Consider the following 20,602-nt stretch of genomic DNA (forward strand, 5'->3'; position numbering starts at 1 on the left):
CAGCAGCGATGAAAATGAAACTCAACAGCTGGAGGAAAATGTTTTGGAAGCTAGCCGTGATATCTCTCCACCTGGGTTTTTTAATGAGGACTGAAGAGAACAGATAGTTAGACACAGAAATGTTTCCCAGTTTCTACGAAGGTCACATCGTTTACAGGAGAGACAGGCCCAGGCTTCAAAGTCAAGGGGCGTTTCAAAGAATATCTTCTTTGGTTTAAGGGGCCTCCTGCCGGGTGTCTCTTTAGATCAAGCAACGTTTGGGACTGTGGCTGTGCCTTGGCAGAATTCCTGTGTTCCATGGCCGGTAATCCCAGAGGCTTCTAGTAATCAAGTTCATGGTTAGTAAAAGGCTAACAGGTTCCTGGTTCTTGTATTGTGGCTTTTGAAACTTTGCTCAAGTTCAGAGATTCTACTGACTGCTGTGTTTTTCTGTGGCTTTTTGACTTTGCATTTACCTTTCTGTTGTAACCATTTTTTCATCAATAAACAAGGATTGCTTTTCCTACAGTCCAGTGTGATGGATTTAATCTTATGGTCTCATTTCTTGAACTGGGATGCAACAGCCATGGTATTCCCTGTAGTAACCTACGGATGTGAGAGCTGGACCTTCGGGAAGGCTGAGCGAAGGAAGAGAGATGCTTTTGAACTGTGGTGTTGGAGGAAAGTTCTGAGAGTGCCTTGGACTGCGAGAAGATCCAACCAGTCCATCCTCCAGGAAAGAAAGCTCAACTGCTCATTGGAGGGAAGGAGACTAGAGACAAAGTTGAAGTCCTTTGGCCACATCATGAGGAGACAGCAAAGCCTAGAGAAGGGAATGATGCTGGGGAAAGTGGAAGGCAAAAGGAAGAGGGGCTGACCAAGGGCAAGATGGATGAAGTGACTGGACTGACCTTGAAGGAGCTGGGGGTGGTGACGGCTGACAGGGAGCTCTGGCGTGGGCTGGTCCAGGAGGTCACAAAGAGTCGGAGACGACTGAATGAATGAACAACAACAACAATCTCTGCCCACTTCTCCTCCAGGTAAAAAAAAAAGGAAATTCTGCTGAGGAAGCATGCCAAGAACACCGCTTTCTTCTGTCGCTTTTATTTTCTAGCAGACACGTTTTACATAAAATCCCCCTTTTAAGTTAGCGATTCCCACTTCCTGCCACAAACTAGTATTTTAAAGAGCAGCTTTGGCAAAGGAATGGAATGAAACAACCCACAGGATAGTAGTAGTAATAATAATAATAACAACAATAAAAATAACCCCAAATATATACCACAATCACAGCTGATTTGCACATTTCACCAAAACTACGGGGGATAGGAAGGAAAGAGAAAATCCACCAAGGCCTCGTGTTCTCAGTGCTTCGGGGAGTGAGTGGCCCTCTTCACCATCTCCGTTCAAGTCTGTGCGGGATTTCTAGTAGAGGACAGGCTTCACATGATCTGTAGGCCCTGGATGGAGGACTCCAGGGTCTATGGGGAAGAGCCAAGGGAGGAAGCACACAGAAACATTAATTAATTAATGTAAAACATATATATTCCGCTCTTCTCACCCTGCAGGGGACTCAGGGCAGAGCACAACATATATACCAGTGTTTCTCAACCTGGGGGTCGGGACCCCTGAGGGGGTCGCCAAAGACCACCAGAAAACACAGTATTTTCTGATGTTCATGGGGATTCCATGTGGGAAGTTTGAGCCAATTCTATCGTTGGTGGAATTCAGAATGTTCTTTGACTGTAATGAACTATAAATCCCAGCAACGACAACTCCCAAAAGTCAAGGTCTATTTTCCCCAGGCTCCACCAGTGTTCACATTTGCGCATATTGAGTATTTGTGCCAAGTTTGGTCCAGATGCATCACAGTGCTCTCTGGATATAGGTGAACTACAACTCCCAAACTCAAGATCAATACCCACCAAACCCTTCCAGTGTTTTCCATTGGTCATGGGAGTTCTGTGTGGCAAATTAGGTTCACATCCATTGCTGGTGCAGTACAGAATGCTCTTTGATTATATAGGTGAACTATAAATCCCAGCAACTACAACTCCCAAATGACAAAATCAATCCTCCCCCAACCCCACTAGCATTGACATGTGGTTGCATTGGGTATTTGTGCCCAGTTTGGTCCAGTGAATGAAAATGTCTCCTGCATATCAGATATTTACATTATGATTTATAACAGTAGTAAAATGACTGCTATGAAGTAGCAACAAAAAGAATGTTACGATTGGGGGTCACCACCACATAAGGGACTTCATTAAGGGGTCACGGCATTAGGAAGGTTGAGAACCACTGATATATACCTTATTTAATTATGTGACGCTAATGAGATGTTTTATTGATTTATATTGACCGTATACTACTGTTTTAATTGTTTTTAACTGTTTTATGATGTTTTTGAACATTTAATTTTGCTATTGTTAACCGCTCTGAGTCGCCCGACGGCTGAGAAGAGCAGTATAAAAATATAGTAAATAAATAAATAAATAAATATACGTCAAACATTCAATGCCGGGACATAAAACCATAAATATATACAAACATTAAGATCACTTATATTCGATCTCATGACACCATTTTGCCTCACTGCACTACCCCAAAGGCTTGGTCCCACAGCCAGGTCTTCATCCTTCTGAAGGACAGGAGGGAGGGGCTGATCTCATATTGCCAGGAAGGGAGTTCCATAGCTAAGGGGCAATCACTGAGAAGGCCCTGTCTCTCTCTCGTCCCGCCAAACGCGCCTGTGATGGTGGCAGGACCGAAAGCAGGGCCTCCCCAGAAGATCTTAGTTTCTGTGGTGGTTTGTAAAGGGAGAAGTGTTCGGACAGGTAAACTGGGTCAGGGCCGTTTAGGGCTTGATAGGCCAAAGCCAGCACTTTGAATTGTGCCCAGTAAAAAACTGGCGGCCAGTGGAGTTGGCATAACATGGGAGTTGTGTTCACCCTGTATGCTGCCCTAGTTATTAACCTGGCTGCCTCTCGTTGGACTATTTGAAGCTACCGAGCAGTCTTCAAAGGCAACTCCACGTAGAGTGTGTTGCAGTAGTCTATCCTGGATGTAACGAGAGCGTGGACCACTGTGGCCAAGTCTGACTTCCCAAGGTACGGGTGCAACTGGCGCACAAGTTTTAATTGTGCAAAAGCTCCCCTGGCCACCGCCGTAACCTGGGATTCCAAGCTCAGCAATGAGTCCAAGAGGACTCCCAAGGTGTGAACCTGTGCCTTCAAGGGGAATGTAACCTCATCCAGTATACACTGTAACCCTATGCCCTGTTTGGCCTTGAAACTGACCAGGAGGACCTCTGCCTTGTCAGGATTCAACTTCAGTTTATTTGCCCTCACCCAGACTGTCACAGTGGCCAGGCACTTGTTCATGACCTGGACAGCCTCTTTAGCATCTGGTGGAAAGGAGTGATAGAGTTGGACGTCATCTGCGTACAGATGGCATCGAACTCCAAAACTCCGGATAATCTCCGAGAAGCTTCATGTAGATGTTAAACAACATGGGGGACGATACTGAGCCCTGCAGGACCCCACAGGACAATGGCTGTGGGGCTGAACAGGAGTCCCGCAACAACACCTTCTCGGTATGATCCTCAAGGAAGGACTGGAGCCACTGTAGAACAGGCCCATCCTTGCAAGGCGTCCCAGAAGGATACCATCCTAACTAAGCATTAACCATCCTAACCGAAGACAGGCTGCTGATCTAGGTGAGCATGGAATATGATACTGGCCACAACATCTGAATGGGAACCAAAGCTTTTGTTAAAAGCCTGAAGGCGAAGGTCCGCAGCTTGAGGGTTCTCCTGGACTCAGCTCTGATACTTGATGCTCAGGTGTTGGCGGTGGCCGGGAGGGGCCTTTGCACAATTAAAACTCGTGTGCCAACTGCGACTATACGTTGTGAAGTCTGACTTGGCCACGGTGGTCCACGCCTTAGTTACATCTAGATTGGACTATTGCAGTGCACTCTACATGGGGCTTCCCTTGAAGACGGCCTGGAAACTTCAATTGGTCCAACGCTCGGCAGCCAGATTAATAACTGGGGCAACTTACAGGGAGCGGTCAACCCCCCTGTTTAAGGAGCTCCATTGGCTGCCGTTCATCATCTGGTCCCAATTCAAGGTGCAGGTTATGACCTACAAAGGCCGGAACGGTTTGGGACCCACCTACCTACTCTACGTGGGGTTGCCTTTGAAGACGGCTCGGAAGCTCCAATTAGTCCAACGCTCGGCAGCCATGATACTAACAGGAGTGGAGCGCAGGGAGCATACAACTCCTCTGCTGCACCAGCTCCACTGGCTGCCGATTTGCTACCGGGCTCAATTCAAAGTGCTGGCGTTGGCCTTTAAAGCCCTAAACGGTTCTGGCCCAACCTACCTATCCGAATGTATCTCGGCCTATCAGCCCACCAGGACCCTAAGATCTTCTGGGGAGACCCTGCTCTCTATCCCGCCTGCTTCACAGGTGCGGCTGGCGGGGACGAGAGACAGGGCATTTTCTGTGGTGGCCCCTCGACTATGGAACGCCCTTCCCATGGAGGTAAGATCAGCCCCCTCGCTGATGGTGTTCCGAAGAAGATTAAAAACCTGCATGTTCGGACAGGCATTTGGTTAATTCGGTGCAATGAATGTGATGATTAAAGGATTGGTAATATGGACGACGAAACTGGATCACGATTTTAGTCAGGAGATGCATTGGATTGTTATTGATGTACCAATATTGTGTATTATGTTTTTATGGTTTTAAATTGTATACTGTTGACTATTGTATTTGGTATTTTGTTGTAAACCGTGTTGAGTCGCCAGCTAGGCTGAGAAACAGTGGTATACAGGTACAGTAAATAAATAAATAAATAAATAAATACCTTTGTGACTGCATCTCCTACCACAAATCTCTTCGTTTGGAAAGGCCCTTCTCTCACCCCTTCCTCTTTCACAGGCTCATCTTGTGGGAATGAGGGATAGGGCCTTCTCCACTGTGGCCCCCCGCCTCTGGAACTCGCTACCTAGGGAGATCAGGCAAGCCCCCACCCTAGCTGCTTTTAAGAAAGATCTAAAAACGTGTCTCTTCCAATGTGCCTTTGGAGAGTGACCACTCAACCCATCTGGTTGTTTTCACCTATAGCTGCCCTCAAAATAAAGCACCTTCCCTGTCCCCTATCTTGCCCAAATCCCATTGCTCCCCTCTCTTATAAATGCACTTTTATCCCTATTTTGCCCAGGGTTTGAACGTTTTAACCTTTTAACGTTTTTCTCATACATTTGGCCAACCCTCTGGGTCTGATTTTATGTTATTTCATATTGTTGATTTCAAGTGTTATTTCATATTTGTGTTATGATGTATTTTTTGTTTTGTGTTTTAACTGTGTTGTATTATTTTGGACTTGGCCTCATGTTAGCCACCCCGAGTCCCCTCTGGGGAGATGGTGGCGGGTTATAAATTATTATTATTATTATTATTATTATTATTATTATTATTAGGAGGAGGAGGAGGAGGAGGGCAACCAATCTCCTCCTCATGAATAACAAAAAAAGGCTTGGAAGCATGAGCTTAATACAGGCATGGGTAAACTCCAGGTATTTTGGGCTTCCATGTCTACAATTCCTAACAGCCGGTAAGCTATGTTAGAGCTTGGAAATTTAAATTAAGTCTTTAAGGCCTTTAGGATGCTGGTGCTTCTGAGAACAGCCAAGCAGCGTGCAAGATTCATTAAATATACAAGCAAAGCCCACACATCCTACCTTGAAGTCCCAGATGGTCATTGCTCCATCAATGCCAGTGGTGCAAAACTTGCGACAATCTCGTTTGTCCACCTCATAAATAGACACTTGGCTGCATTAAAAAAAAATCATATAGCACAGATTTAGCCACATAATGAACAGAATGTGTGTGTGTATGTCTATAGCGTTCTCTCTCTCTCTCTCTATATATATAATAATATTTATTTATTTGATCAGTCATATGACCATTTCAAAATAGAACAAGAGTAAAAACTCTCTCTCTATATATAAAGCTATATCTCAAGGACAAAGAGAACAATCTTCTTGACTTGACTACTATATTACGCAACCAACCTGGTCATTTCTGTACCATGGTAGTGCTCATGCAGTCCAGGTTGTTGTAGGTTTTTTGGCCTGTAGGATCATGTTCTAGAAGCATTCTTTCCTGATGTTTCGTCAGGAGAGAATGCTGCTTGAAAATGGCCATACAGCCCAAAAAAACCTACAACAACCCAGTGATTCTAGCCATGAAAGACTTCAACAATACATTGCTCATGCAGTCTGTTTGAAACCCATGCAGGTGGTCATTTTCCTTCTCCACATGTGAAATTTGGAATTATTCATTTTAAGTTATTGTATCTTACTATTCTAGACAACACAAACAGCTGACAGAATCAACAAACATCCTAGTTTTGAAAAATATCTACAAAAACAAAAGAGAATCAGGAACAGCATCAGTTAACTGCCATATAATCCAGATTATCCACATTACCTGCTTTATAAGAGTCTAAAGATAAAGGTAAAGGTTGTCCTCTGACATTAAGTCCAGTCATGACTGACTCTGGGGTGTGGTGCTCATCTCCATTTCTAAGCTGAAGAGCCAGCGTTGTCCATAAACACCTCCAAGGTCATGTGGCTGGCATGACTGCATGGAGCGCTGTTACCTTCCTTCCTACTCACATTTGCATGTTTTCGAACTGCTAGGTTGGCAGAAGCCAGGGCTGACAGTGGAAGCTCACGCTGCTCCCCGGAATCGAACCTGTGACCTTTCGGTCAACAAGCTCAGCAGCTCAGTGCTTTAACCCACTGCGCCACCGGGGGCTCCTTATAAGAGTCTACACTACATATAATCCAGTTCAATGCAGATAATCTGGATTTTATATGGCACTATAGATGGGACCTTAGATTACTCTTCTCCAACTTGCTGCTCCAAAGTGTGAGGGTCATAATTCCCAACCGCCAAAGTGGTCAGGAGCGATGGAAGCCGGATGATGCCAGGTTGGGGGTCACATTTGCTCTTTATGGCTTGTAGACAACCTATTTCACTCTCTATTCTACGCCACGCAACACAGTAGGCACAGAATAATAATAATAATAATAATAATAATAATAATAATAATAAACCTTTATTTATACCCTGCTACCATCTCCCAGAGGACTCGGTGCGGCTTACAAGAGGCCGAGCCCACATACATCAGTAAAAACAACAACAACAACAATACAACAACAATGAACTCAAAACAAAGCAAAAAACATTAACAACATACCACGACACATTAAATCTATGGCAGGGCCAAATGTAATAATTAAAATTAAAAAATATTGCTGGGCATGAAGAGAATGAAAGGGAATTTCCTTCATTAGTCACTAAATGGAACCTCAGTGTCAAGAGGCAGTATATCTCAGAGGATCTGATATCTGTATAAATATGTGAGAGGAAGCCACAGGGAGGAGGGAGCAAGGTTGTTTTCTGCTTCCTTGGAGACTAGGACGCAATGGAACAATGGCTTCAAACTACAAGAGAGGAGATTCCATCTGAACATTAGGAAGAACTTCCTGACTGTGAGAGCCGTTCAGCAGTGGAACTCTCTGCCCCGGAGGGAGTGTGGTGGAGGCTCCTTCTTTGGAAGCTTTTAAACAGAGGCTGGATGGCCATCTGTCAGGGGTGATTTGAATGCAATATTCCTGCTTGGACTGGATGGCCCATGAGGTCTCTTCCAACTCTTTGATTCTATGATTCTATGAAGACAATGTTAAAAATACCCAAAAATATTACAACTGGCTGCACTTGGAGGAAGGTTGCTGGACTAAATAGGTTTCCCATCTGAGCCAGCAAGGCATCTCTGTGTTGCCAATGTTCGGCTGCAGTTCTAAGCCTGATCTCCACCCTGCTTTAGCCTGACAGCATACAAACCCTTTTGAGTCAGTGAACAATTCAGCAGGAAAAAATAGCAAAATATATTAGTGGCCCCTTGAGTTAGTTGAATACACAAGGATGACTATGAGTCAGTTGTGCAAATATTGCCCTCTGCTGGAAAAGAGCTTCAAATACCGTATGTACTCGAGGATAAGCCGACCCGAATATAAGCTGAGGCACCTAATTTTATCACCAAAAAACTGGGAAAACGTATTGACTTGAGTATAAGCCGAGGATGGGAAATGCAGCATCTACTGGTAAATTTCAAAATAAAAATAGATACCAATAAAATTATATTAATTGAGGCAACAGTAGATTAAATATTTACATAAAACTGTAATTTAAGATTAAACCATTATTCTAACCTTCTTCAGTGTCAATGTGCTTACGTATCCTTCCAATAATAATAAAGAGAGTAAAATAATGGGAAGACAAGCGGACAAACGTCAGCATGCTGGAAGAAGAAGCAAAGACCACCAGCATTGAAACGATGGTCCTCCGCCACCAACTCCGCTGGACCGGCCACGTTGTCCAGATGCCCGACCACCGTCTCCCAAAGCAGTTGCTCTACTCCAAACTCAAGAACGGAAAACGGAACATTGGTGGGCAGGAAAAGAGATTGAAAGATGGGCTCAAAGCCAACCTTAAAACTCTGGCATAGACACTGAGAACTGGGAAGCCCTGGCCCTTGACCGTTCCAGCTGGAGGTCAGCTGTGACCAGCAGTGCTGCAGAATTTGTGGAGGCACAAATGGAGGGCGAAAGGGAGAAGCGCTCCAAGAGGAAGGCGCGTCAAGCCAACCCCGTCCGAGACTGCCTTCCACCTGGAAACCAATGGCCTCACTGCGGAAGAAGATGCAGAACAAGAATAGGGCTCCACAGCCACATACGGACCCACAAGAATATTGGAAGACCATCATCCTCGGAAAGCGAGGGATCGCCTAAGTAAGTAACTAAGTAAAATAATAATAATAATAATAATAATAATAATGTAATGACCTGGGAAGGATCCCCACTGGAGCATTGCAGTACACCCAAATACCTGGGAGTCACTCTGGACCATGCTCTGACATACAAGAAGCACTGATTGGATATCAAGAAAAAAGTGCGCACTAAAAATAACATCCTACGAAAACCGACTGGCATAACCTGGGGATCACAACCAGAGTCAGTGAAGACATCTGCCTGTGCGCTTTGTTACCCTGCTGCTGAGTACGCATGCCCAGTGTGGAATACATATAAACACAGTAAAACACTTGACGTGTCTCTTAATGAGACATGTAGCATTATCATAGGATGCCTATGCCCTACACCACTGCAGAAATTAGACTGTTTAGCCAGTTTTGCACCATCTGATACCCATTAGGACGTGGCAGGCAATGATGAAAGGACCAAGGCAGTGACATCTCTGGGCCATCCTCTGTTCAAATATCAGCCAGCACACCAACGCCTTAAATCAAGAAATAGCTTCCTAAGATCTACAGAGATACTTGTAGGAACACCTCAGCAAACCAGATTCCAAAAGTGGCAGGCTAAAACCCAGAACCTCAATTCCGTGGCTGATACCAGATGAGAAACTTCCTCCTGGGCACACAGACGACTGGGCGACCTGGAAGGCGCTGAAGAGACTGCACTCTGGCAACACGAGATGCAGAGCCAACCTTCAGGAATGGGGCCACGACGTTGAGTCCATGACATGCGGGTGTAGAGGAGATCAAACCACAGAACAGTGACTACAATGCAAGCTGAGTCCTGCCACATACACAATGGAGGCCCTTCTCACAGCGGCATCAGAGGCACTCCAAGTGGCCAGCTTCTGTTCAAAGGACATTTAGCATCATGCCAAGTTTTACACTTTGTTTGTGGTTTTTTAAATTCATTGTAATTGTATTCTCAATTTGCTTTTGATGCAATAAATAAAAGTTATTTCCCAGGACGACATACCACAACATTTAGCATCATGCCAAGTTTTAAACTTTGTGGTTTTTCTATACATTATAACTGTATTCTCAATTCGCTTCTGATAAAAAAATCACCTCCCAGAAAAACATATTTCGACTGATGACGAATACAGTGAACTTTGTATTGTCGAAGGCTTTCATGGCCAGAATCACTGGGTTGTTGTAGGTTTTTTCGGGCTATATGGCCATGTTCTAGAGGCATTCTCTCCTGACGTTTCGCCTGCATCTATGGCAAGCAACAGACCTCACTACCTCTGAGGATGCTTGCAATAGATGCAGGCAAAACGTCAGGAGAGAATGCCTCGAGAACATGGCCATATAGCCCGAAAAAACCTACAACAACCACAGTGAATTTTCCTAAATTACACCTATTTTCGAAGCCAGAGGTTACTGTATGACAGAGTGAGCTCAGATGTGCAGCTTTGGCTGAGTGCCATTTCCTCAAGGAATTGTGCTAACCCAAACAGGAGAAATTGCTGCATCGACCCTTCTGGCACTTGGTGGCACAAGCCAGTGTGGCAATGCCATTCCTGTGGTGCCTCTCTGCTTTCACATGGCTCAGCCCTAGTGACACATACGTGATGCTGTTCTGGTGCAGGGTGTCCAGAGCAGTGTTGCGATCCTCGATAGTGGCTCTTTTGTCCATGTTACGGAAGCGTTCCATGGCCGAAATATTGCGCTGGATGCTCTGCTTGGGGATGTCCAACTTCGAGACGAAGGTGAGGGCGCCGCGGTCGTCACAGTTGAAGAGCATCGGGCAGCAATCATGGCCCTGGGGGTGGAAGAAACACAGTGAATGTTTCACACTGAGTTCTTATCTGCTTGAGTCTTTAGATCAGTCATCGACTCTCCTGCAAGTTGTGAAACTAAGCGGTGACTATACTCCTATTGATGCAGGCCAAAATCCCATTGGCAAAAAAAGCCAATGGGATTTTCGTCTGCATCAATAGGAGTATAGTGTCTAGGTCCAGGGAAGTAATGCTACCCCTCTATACTGCTCTGGTTAGACCACACCTGGAATATTGTGTCCAATTCTGGGCACCACAATTCAAGAGAGATATTGACAAGCTGGAATGTGTCCAGAGGAGGGCGACTAAAATGATCAAGGGTCTGGAGAACAAGCCCTATGAGGAGCGGCTTAAGGAGCTGGGCATGTTTAGCCTGCAGAAGAGAAGGCTGAGAGGAGATATGATAGCCATGTATAAATATGTGAGAGGAAGCCACAGGGAGGAGGGAGCAAGCTTGTTTTCTGCTTCCCTGGAGACTAGGACGCAAGGGAACAATGGCTTCAAACTACAAGAGAGGAGCTTCCATCTGAACATGAGGAAGAACTTCCTGACTGTGAGAGCCGTTCAGCAGTGGAACTCTCTGCCCCAGAGTGTGGTGGAGGCTCCTTCTTTGGAAGCTTTTAAACAGAATGCTTGAGGGTAAAGAAGGTAGGGAAAACCGTATCTTGGGCCTTGGAAGGGCCATGGAGCAGAACTGGAATAATGATCAACAAAATTGCCCTCTTATAGATAGGAAGAGACTGGGAATCTACAACTGGCCACAACTACAGGGGAATGTATCAGAAACACATAATTGTTGAGGAGACCCATGTTTACACAAGTTCTATATATTTCCCTCTGTATGCCATGCAGTGGGAAATCTCAAGTGAGTCTAGGTTTTGGGAGTCTTGTGAGTACAACAATCGTGGTCTAATGAGGAGACGAAAGCTATGGGCTGCCCTACTGTCTCTCTGCGCGGTGCCTCCTAAATCTGCTACAAGTCAAAGAAGGGAAGACACTTACAGCAGCCACCACGCTGTTCTCCGAGACGAACGACACGCTCAGCAGAGGGAGGAACTCCGTTTTCAGCTGCGAGACCCTACGTCGCCCACAAAAAAGTGTCAGTGATGCATTGCATTAAAATCTTTCGTCACAGTGCGTTGCAAAGAGCTTGTTGGGACAAAAGCTGGCATGTCAGATGTGCCTTAGCTCACTTGGTCCAGTGTTCAAGTTCACTTTATTACGACCAGTGACCAGTTTGAGAGAAGAGGGACACAGTCCAGCAATAGTGGAACCAGGCAGTAGGCAGACTGAATTGGATAATGCACAATGTTGGATGAGTCAAGGTTGGATAAGCAAGACTCTACCGTACATTAAAAACATGAATTTGAAATCATATAAAGATTAAAACACATTATTAAAACCATGCAAAATGAAGTGTCTGTCGCAACCATGACTTCAGGACAATGAAACCAAACCTAAAAATGGTGCATCTGCTCAGAGGACTGTGGGTTGTGCAAATAGAGTTATTTGCCTTTCAAAACATATCAATCAATTTAATCAACACACTCATGTCCATGCATTTGATGCCTGTTGTAACATCCTCAATCGTCTGGGGAGGCCCTGCTCTTGGTCCCAGCAAACGTGCTTGGCGGGGACGAGAGACAGGGCCTCCTCGGTGGTGGCCCTCCCTCTCCAGTGAAATTAGGTTGGTGCCGTCTCTCCTTTCCTTCAGGAAAAAGCTCAAATTGTGGCTTAGGGACCAGGCATTTGGACAGTGGGCTTAGCAGCAATCGTAACTGATGTATGTGAACTGATAATAAACAGGCTTGGACTAAATCCCTGAATGTTGAATCGAACTTGGATGCGGCCATATTATTGTTAATAATGTTTTAATGGTTTCCTTATATTTAATGTTTTAATCAATGTTTTAATTGTGTTCTATTGCTATGTTGTGTGTTGGCATCGAATTGTTGCCTGAGTCCCCCCCTCAGGGGTTGAGAAGGACGGAGTACAAATGTTTGAAAAAACAAAATAATAAAATAACCAATAGTTGGTATTATTATTATTATTATTATTATTATTATTATTATCTTTATTTGTATCCCGCTAGCATCTCCCGAAGGACTCGATGCACCTTACAAAGGCCAAGGCCTCAAAACACAATATAACAATACAAAATCTAAAGCAAATTAAAAACAATTAAAGCAATATTAAACAACAAGCAATAAACAATACACCAAGACACAATTGAACCGGGCCAGTTGGTAGTTCTTAATTTTGCAGTAATAATATTCTGAAAGGAGGTGGGACTAACACAGAACAGTCTGCAGCAGAGCTTTATGTTGTGACCCATTCATGTGTCAGCTGCACTGTATAGGTGTATCTACTCATTGCAGCCGACACACAAATGGGTCACGACACAAAAAGTTAGAGGAGAGGAAAAACTCATCCTCACCAGAAAAGGGCCAGGGTCTAACACAGCTGGTAAATCATCAGCAATGATAAGATCTACCAACCGAAAGGTTTCTAGTTCAAAGCCCCAGATCGGCATGAGCTGCGGACTGTCAAGCCCAGCTTACTGTTGACCTAAACAGTTTGAAAAAAGCTTGTGCAGTAATTAGAGAAATTAGGTACAGTTAAAACAAGCGGGGGAGGTATTTTATGACACCATAAAGAAAAAAAGATCAGAAAATGCCAGGCGACCAAAAGGAAGGAGGAAGTCCTGATGGCTCTTCGTCATAGAGGATGGAGCGACAGCACCCCCTTGTGACTGGATTTCAAGTACAACGTCCAAGGTGCCAAAAAGCTGGACGTTGGCACAACATAACTCCTTCTGTTCTCTCTGTCTCTATCTATCCAAAACGGCACTGAATGTTTGCCATGTATGTGTACTGTGATCCGCTCTGAGTCCCCTTGGGGAGATAGGGCGGAATATAAACAAAGTATTATTATTATTATTATTATTATTATTATTATTATTAAGATGCCTCTACAACAATGGTTCTCAACCTGTGGATCCACAGATGTTTTGACCTACATCCGTAGGGACATCCGTAGGGATACCAAGGTGCTTGTTTATAAAGCTATTGACCTCCCAACCCTGCTATACGGCTGCGAAACGTGGACTGTCTACAGACGTCACACAAAACTCCTGGAACATTTCCATCAGCACTGCCTCCGGAAAATCCTGCAAATCTCTTGGGAAGACAGGCAGACAAATGTCAGTGTGCTGGAAGAAGCAAAGACCACCAGCATGGAAGCGATGGTCCTCCGCCATCAACTCCCCTGGACCGGCCACGTTGTCCAGATGCCCGACCACCATCTCCCAAAGCAGTTGCTCTACTCCGAACTCAAGAACGGAAAACAGAATGTTGGTGGGCAGGAAAATAGATTGAAAGATGGGCTCAAAGCCAACCTTAAAAACTCTGGCATAGACCCTGAGAACTGGGAAGCCCTGGCCTGTGAGTGTTCCAGCTGGAGGTCAGCTGTGACCAGCAGTGCTGCAGAATTTGAAGAGGCACGAATGGAGGGTGAAAGAGAGAAACATGCCAAGAGGAAGGCGCGCCAAGCCAACCCCAACTGAGACCTCCTTCTGTTTGGAAACCAATGCACTCACTGCGGGAGATGATGCAGATCAAGAATAGGGCTCCACAGTCACCTACGGACCCACCAGAATACTGATCTTGGAAGACTATCCTATTTGGCCTACGAGGGATCGCCTAAGTAAGTAAGCGACCTACAACTCCCAGAAATCCCAGCCAGTTCCTGTGAGTTGAAGGCCAAAACATCTGGGGACCCCAGGTTGAGATTTATGAGGACATCATAGTGAAAGTAAGCATGATGTGTCACTTGCATAACTATGCACAAAGGCTTTAATGTAAGGCACTGAAGACTTTCTGAGCCCACAAATCATAAGTAGGCTATATCATTTCATCCCAATCCCAGTATGCCTTGCATTGTAACTTGGATGCAGACTTCCAACACAGAACATTAAATAAGCATGCCACACAAAGGTCAGTACACGGCCTAACTTGAGGCAGCTGGGCAGCCTGACTGTTATGAATATGTATGCTCCGTTACTTACATCATGTTTTTGGAGGCATCTGCAACTGACACAGTGCTGTCGTGGCTGACCCAGGCGAGGCGGTTGCCACTGGCAGAAAAACTGACGCTGTGGACCCAGCCTCCACTCCCTGCACCGCCAAATTCAGCCATCAGCTGCCCAAAAGGCATTTTGGAGCCCCAAGGCGTGCTAGCCGGTTTCTCATCCACTTCCTTAATGTAGGCAGAAAACACCCTGTGACAAAGAAGAGGGACAATGAAAGAGAACCCCAGGAAAAATTGCAGCCATTTCCCCCACCCACAAATATTGACACTGCACAAACTTTCATGTCAGTGTTAGAAAAGTTTCAAAATTGGATAAGTATGCTCCTGGTTCAGTAATTTATTCTTGAAAACAAGAAGTATGTCTGATTTTTATTTATTTCATGTCAAAAGCATTGCATACATAAAGAAGTTTAAAACAGATGAAATAAAGGGAGGACAAGCAGCTAAATCGTTTTAGACCAAAAACGGGCAACAGTGACTGCATTGTCTGTAGCTATTTATTTATTTACTTACTTCATTTGTATACCGCTTTTCTCAGCCCTTAAACGACTCAAAGCGGTTAAGAATAGCAAAAACTCAATGCTAAACATCATAAAAACAGTTAAGGGACAATTAAAACAATAACACAGTAAACAATTAACCATCAATATAACATCTTCATTAGCGTCTCATTAGTAGAATCAAGATCCAATCTCATCATCCGTTATTCCGTATTCCTATATTCATTACACTGCCTATTCAAATGCCTGCTCGAACAACCAGGTCTTCACTTTCCTCCGAAATGCCAAGAGGGAGGGGGCCGATCTAATATCTGTAGGAAGGGCATTCCACAGCCGAGGGGACACCACTGAGAAGGCCCTGTCTCTCGTCCCCGCCAGGCGTGCCTGTGTTGCAGGCGGGCTGAGAGCAAGGCCTCCCCAGGTGATCTTAATGTCCTAGCTGGTTCATAGGAGGAGATGCGTTCGGACAGGTAATATCAGCAGTCACCAACCGATCCCTCTCCAATGCCAGAGATACAGCTTAATGGTATAACATTAGAAAATGTTGACCATTTCCGTTCCCTTGGCAGCCACCTCTCCACCAAAGTCAACATTGACACCGAAATACAACACCACCTGAGCTCTGCGAGTGCAGCATTTTTCCAAATGAAGCAGAGAGTGTTTCAGGACTGGGATATCCGTAGGGAGACCAAGGTGCTTGTTTATAAAGCCATTGTCCTCCCAATCCTGCTATACGCCTGAGAGACGTGGACTGTCTATAGATGTCACATGCAACTCCTGGAATGATTCCATCAGCGTTGCATCCAAAAAATCCTGCAAATCTCTTCGGAAGACAAGCGGATAAATGTCAGTGTGCTGGAAGAAGAAGCAAAGACCACCAGCATTGAAGCGATCCTCCTCCGCCATCAACTCTGCTGGACCGGCCACGTTGTCCAGATGCCCGAACACCGTCTCCCAAAGCAGTTGCTCTACTCCAAACTCAAGAATGGAAAACGGAATGTTAGTGGGCAGGAAAAGAGATTGAAAGATGGGCTCAAAGCCAACCTTAAAAACTCTGGCATAGACACTGAGAACTGGGAAGCCCTGGCCCTTGAGCACTCCAGTTGGAGGTCAGCTGTGACCAGCAGTGCTGTAGAATTTGAAGAGGCACAAATGGAGGGCGAAAGAGAGAAACGTGCCAAGAGGAAGGCGCGTTAAGCCAACCCCGACTGAGACCGCCTTCCTTCTGGAAATTGATGCCCTCACTGCGGGAGAAGATGCAGGTTAAGAATAGGGCTCCACAGTCACCTACGGACCCACCGCCAGGACACCCATCTTGGAAGACAATCCTACTCGGACAACAAGGGATTGCCTAAGTAAATAAGTAAGTCAGTCATTCAGTCAGTAACATCCCAGCTCAAAGCAGATAAGGTGGGATTTTTTGCCTTGATATTCTGGGATATAGGGCTGTATGGAAGGGCCCTAAGATGTCTTTGCAACACACATGGGTTTTGTGTTTAGACCGGGCTCCCAACTCCAAAGTGTCTCCCTATGCTTACCTACTTCCTTAGGTGATCCCTCATAGCTCGAGGATGATGGTCCTACAAGTGTAGTGTCTTGGCGGTGGGTCCACAGGTGACTGTGGCGCCCTATTCTTGACCTGCCTCTTCTCCCGCAGTGAGGACATCCGTTTCCACACAGAAGATGGTCCTGGTCAGGGTTGGCTTGATGTCCCTTCCTCTTGGCACTTTTCTCCCTTTCGCCCTCCATTCATGCCTCTTCGAATTCCACAGCACTGCTGGTCACAGCTGACCTCCAGTTAGAGCGCTCAAGGGCCAAGGTATCCCAGTTCCCCCTCGGTGTCTATGCCACAGTTTTTAAGGTTGGCTTTAAGCCCATCTTTCGATCTCTTTTCCTGTCCACCAACATTATGTTTCCCGTTCTTGAGTTGGGAGTAAAGTCACTCCTTGGGGAGACGATATCTTTGGGCATTCAGTCCAGAGCAGTTGATGGCGTAGGAGCATCACTTCAATGCTTCTTCCAGCATGTTGACGTTTGTCTCCCAACATGCAGATCAAGAAGAGGGCTCCAGAGTCACCTATGGACCCACCGCCAGTACACCGATCTTGGAAGATAATCCTACTCGGACAACGAGGGATCGCCTAAGCAAGTAAGCTTTAACAGTTCTTCCTCTGTGCATGAGGCAGGGCATAGTGGGCAAGCATACAGATACGGAGTTGTTTGTTCTGTTCCACAGTCGCGAAAGGTGGAGGATTCTTTGAGGTCGTGCCATTTAGCCAGGTTGTCTTTTGATCTGCCAGCTCCATTTCTGAGTCTATTCAGGGACTATTCAAGTTGCCCATCCTTATTTATTTATTTATGACATTTCTATGCCGCCCTTCTCACCCCAAAGGGGACTCAGAGCAGCTTACAAGGTATATATACATACAATATATCATACCATTAGCACAGCACAACATCAGCATTAAACATTACTATATTGTACCATACCACCACACGGCAACAGTATTAGTAAGATTACATGTAATATACAATATGTAATTATAATATCATATTATTAGGAGTATGGTATTACATTATAATATTATAAATATTAGATGTATATACAATATATTGTCATATATTACATTATATTAATTTTAAAAGGGGATCAAAAGTGCGATTATTATGCGATGAAATACGGGTAAGTTATAACGTAGTGCTTAATACGGTATACCATCCTTGGTTTGCCCCTGGAGGTAGACCCTAATGGGGGCCATACAGTTGGGATTGCCTGATTTTGCTGCCTACATAAAGATTCTTGCTGTTGCTGGAGGAACATTTAGAGGAGTGGTGGTTCTCATGAAACGTTCCCTTGATTTGAGTCTACTGGGAGGAGGCCGATAGTCATACAATGGGTGGTTTTCAGTGTTCGACCTTATTTCTCTCTTAATTGGCAGCAACTTCCCATTGCACGCCAGGGGGCAATGCCAGCTAACTCATAAAGTCTATCAGCAGGTGTAGGTTTAAAGCATCCTGTGATTATTCTATGTGTCTCATTCACCTGATTTGCGTGGGCATTCTAGAACATGGTCATAGAGCCCGAAAAACCTGCAACAACCCAGTGATTCCAGCCATGAAAGCCTTCGACAATACATCCCCCAAACTTGTTTGGAAATGGCTCAGTCTCATTTTGCCTCTTGCCTTTTCTCAACGTTTAGATCTTTTCTAATTCACAGAAAGGAGACCCATCAGGTTCAACAAAAAATAACACTAGCGGCCTTCGGGGAAGACTTGCCACATAGATCTGTCCCTCCTGGGACTCCTGTACATCACTCGTGGGAATCGACACACTAAGAAGTGAATTTTCAGAGTGTTCATCCAGGAAACCGGCCAGCTGTACTACCTCAAATGAACTGAGAAAGACCTTGAATATACCCAATACACCCCCCCCCCCCCCCCCCGCTGCAGTCACACATTATAGTGTTGGGGGGAAAAAAGGATTTCAATCTCCTCTCAGAAACTCTGGATAAGCTGCCAATGAATCCTGGAACACACTCTGAAAAACCAGCGCTCTGCATTGTACGTGACTGTGCCCGCGGAAGGCAGACCCTGTGTCACAAATGCTCAATTAGACCAACTGGTTAATACACCAGGCCAGGAGAAGCAATCCAGTGAAGGACAGCTGTTAGCCCATCTGCATTGTTATTAAATGGTTGAGTAGAAAGGGATTACTTATTTTTACTCAGTCAGAAGTTAACAGGGCCAGCAGGGTGGTTTAACTTGAGGTGGGAAAGCAAATTATTATTATTATTATTATTATTATTATTATTATTATTATTATAATTATTACTTTATTTGTACCCCGCTAGCATCTCCCGAGGGACTCAATGCGGCTTACAACAGGCCGAAGCCCAACACAATACAACAATACAACAATACAATACCTAGCAAAATAAAACAGATTAAGCAAAAACAATAACAATAGCAGTACAACAAGACATTATTAAAACTGAGCCGGCCGGAGTAGGGGTACAGGGTTAAAAGTGCTGATGTGTCGGAGGGATATGGGATTATAATATATAAGTGCGGTGAGCAGTGTGCTGTAATCTAGGTTCTACTAAAGTGCTTCTGGGATTTGGTAGTGGGGGTTCCTAGTCTTATGAAAAGGCACATTGGAACAGCCAGGTTTTCAAATTCTTTCTGAAGACTGCCAATGTAGGGGCTTGTCTGAGGTCTTTCGGGAGGGCATTCCAGAGGCGGAGGGCCACCACAGAAAAGGCCCTGTCCCGCGTCCCCACCAAGCGCGCTTGTGACGCGGGCGGGATCACGAGCAGGGCCTCTCCAGATGACCGGAGTGAGCGTGTGGGTTCATAGACAACGATACGGTCACGCAGGTAGGGTGGTCCCAAACCGTTCAGGGCTTTGTAGGTAAGCACCTGCACCTTACATTGGGCTCGGAAAATAAACTGCAGCCAGTGGAGCTCCTTAAACAGGACGGTTGACCTTTCTCTGTAAGGGGCCCCAGTTAACATCCTGGCTGCTGCCCGTTGGACCAGTTGGAATTTCCGAGCCGTTTTTAAGGGCAGCCCCATGTAGAGCGCATTGCAGTAATCCAGTCTAGAGGTGACTAAGGCATGGACCACCCCGGCCAGATCAGCCTTAGCGAGGTACGGGCGCAGCTGGCGCACGAGTCTCAGTTGTGCAAAAGCCCTCCCGGACACCGCCAACGCCTGAGCCTCAAGCGTGAGAGATGAATCCAAGAGTACTCCCAAGCTACGGACCTGTGGCTTCAGGGGGAGTGTAACCCCGTCCAACACAGGTTGCCACCCTATACCCCGATCCGGTTTACGATCGACCAGGAGGACCTCTGTCTTGTCGGGACTGATCTTCAGCTTGTTCGTCCTCATCCAGATAGACACAGCAGCCAGGCACTCGTCTAGCACCCGAGAGGCCTCCTTGGAATTAGGTGGAAAAGAGTAGTAGAGTTGCCCCCGAGACCCATCCCAGAGAGGCGACCCAGAAGGATACCATGATCGATGGTATCGAAAGCCGCTGAGATGTCCAGGAGGACCAGTAGGGTCACACTCCCTCTGTCCAGTCCTCTACGGAGGTCATCCACCAAGGCGACCAAGGCTGTCTCGGTGCCGTGACCAGGCCTAAAACCAGACTGTGCCTGATCTAGGTAATTGATGTCATCTAGGAAGCCCTGGAGCTGGAGGGCGACCACCCGCTCCAGCACCTTACCCAGAAAAGGGAGGTTAGAGATCGGCCTGTAATTGTTCAGCACCATTCTGAACAATTCCATTCGATGAAACCTTTAGCTAGTCAAAAGAAGACAACATATTTTAGTAATATTAATTATATTTTTATTTGGCT

The 20,602-nt window shown here is 45.5% G+C and overlaps 1 protein-coding gene across 1 annotated transcript in view; it reads right to left on the minus strand.

The window, feature by feature from the left end:
• Window positions 1–1,067: 1,067 nt before the first annotated feature.
• LOC132780005 (actin-related protein 2/3 complex subunit 1A) overlaps window positions 1,068–20,602 on the minus strand; it is a 37,434-nt gene continuing 17,899 nt past the window's right edge. The window contains exons 6-10 of the mRNA XM_067461982.1: window positions 14,722–14,934; window positions 11,658–11,733; window positions 10,446–10,639; window positions 5,732–5,822; window positions 1,068–1,460 (exon numbers count right to left, since the gene is read on the minus strand). Of these exons, the coding sequence (XP_067318083.1) occupies window positions 1,422–1,460; window positions 5,732–5,822; window positions 10,446–10,639; window positions 11,658–11,733; window positions 14,722–14,934 (613 nt within the window). The 3' untranslated portion in view covers window positions 1,068–1,421. The remainder of the gene's footprint in view (window positions 1,461–5,731; window positions 5,823–10,445; window positions 10,640–11,657; window positions 11,734–14,721; window positions 14,935–20,602) is intronic.

This window comes from Anolis sagrei, chromosome Y, assembly GCF_037176765.1.
Source record: "Anolis sagrei isolate rAnoSag1 chromosome Y, rAnoSag1.mat, whole genome shotgun sequence".
NCBI lineage: Eukaryota > Metazoa > Chordata > Lepidosauria > Squamata > Dactyloidae > Anolis > Anolis sagrei.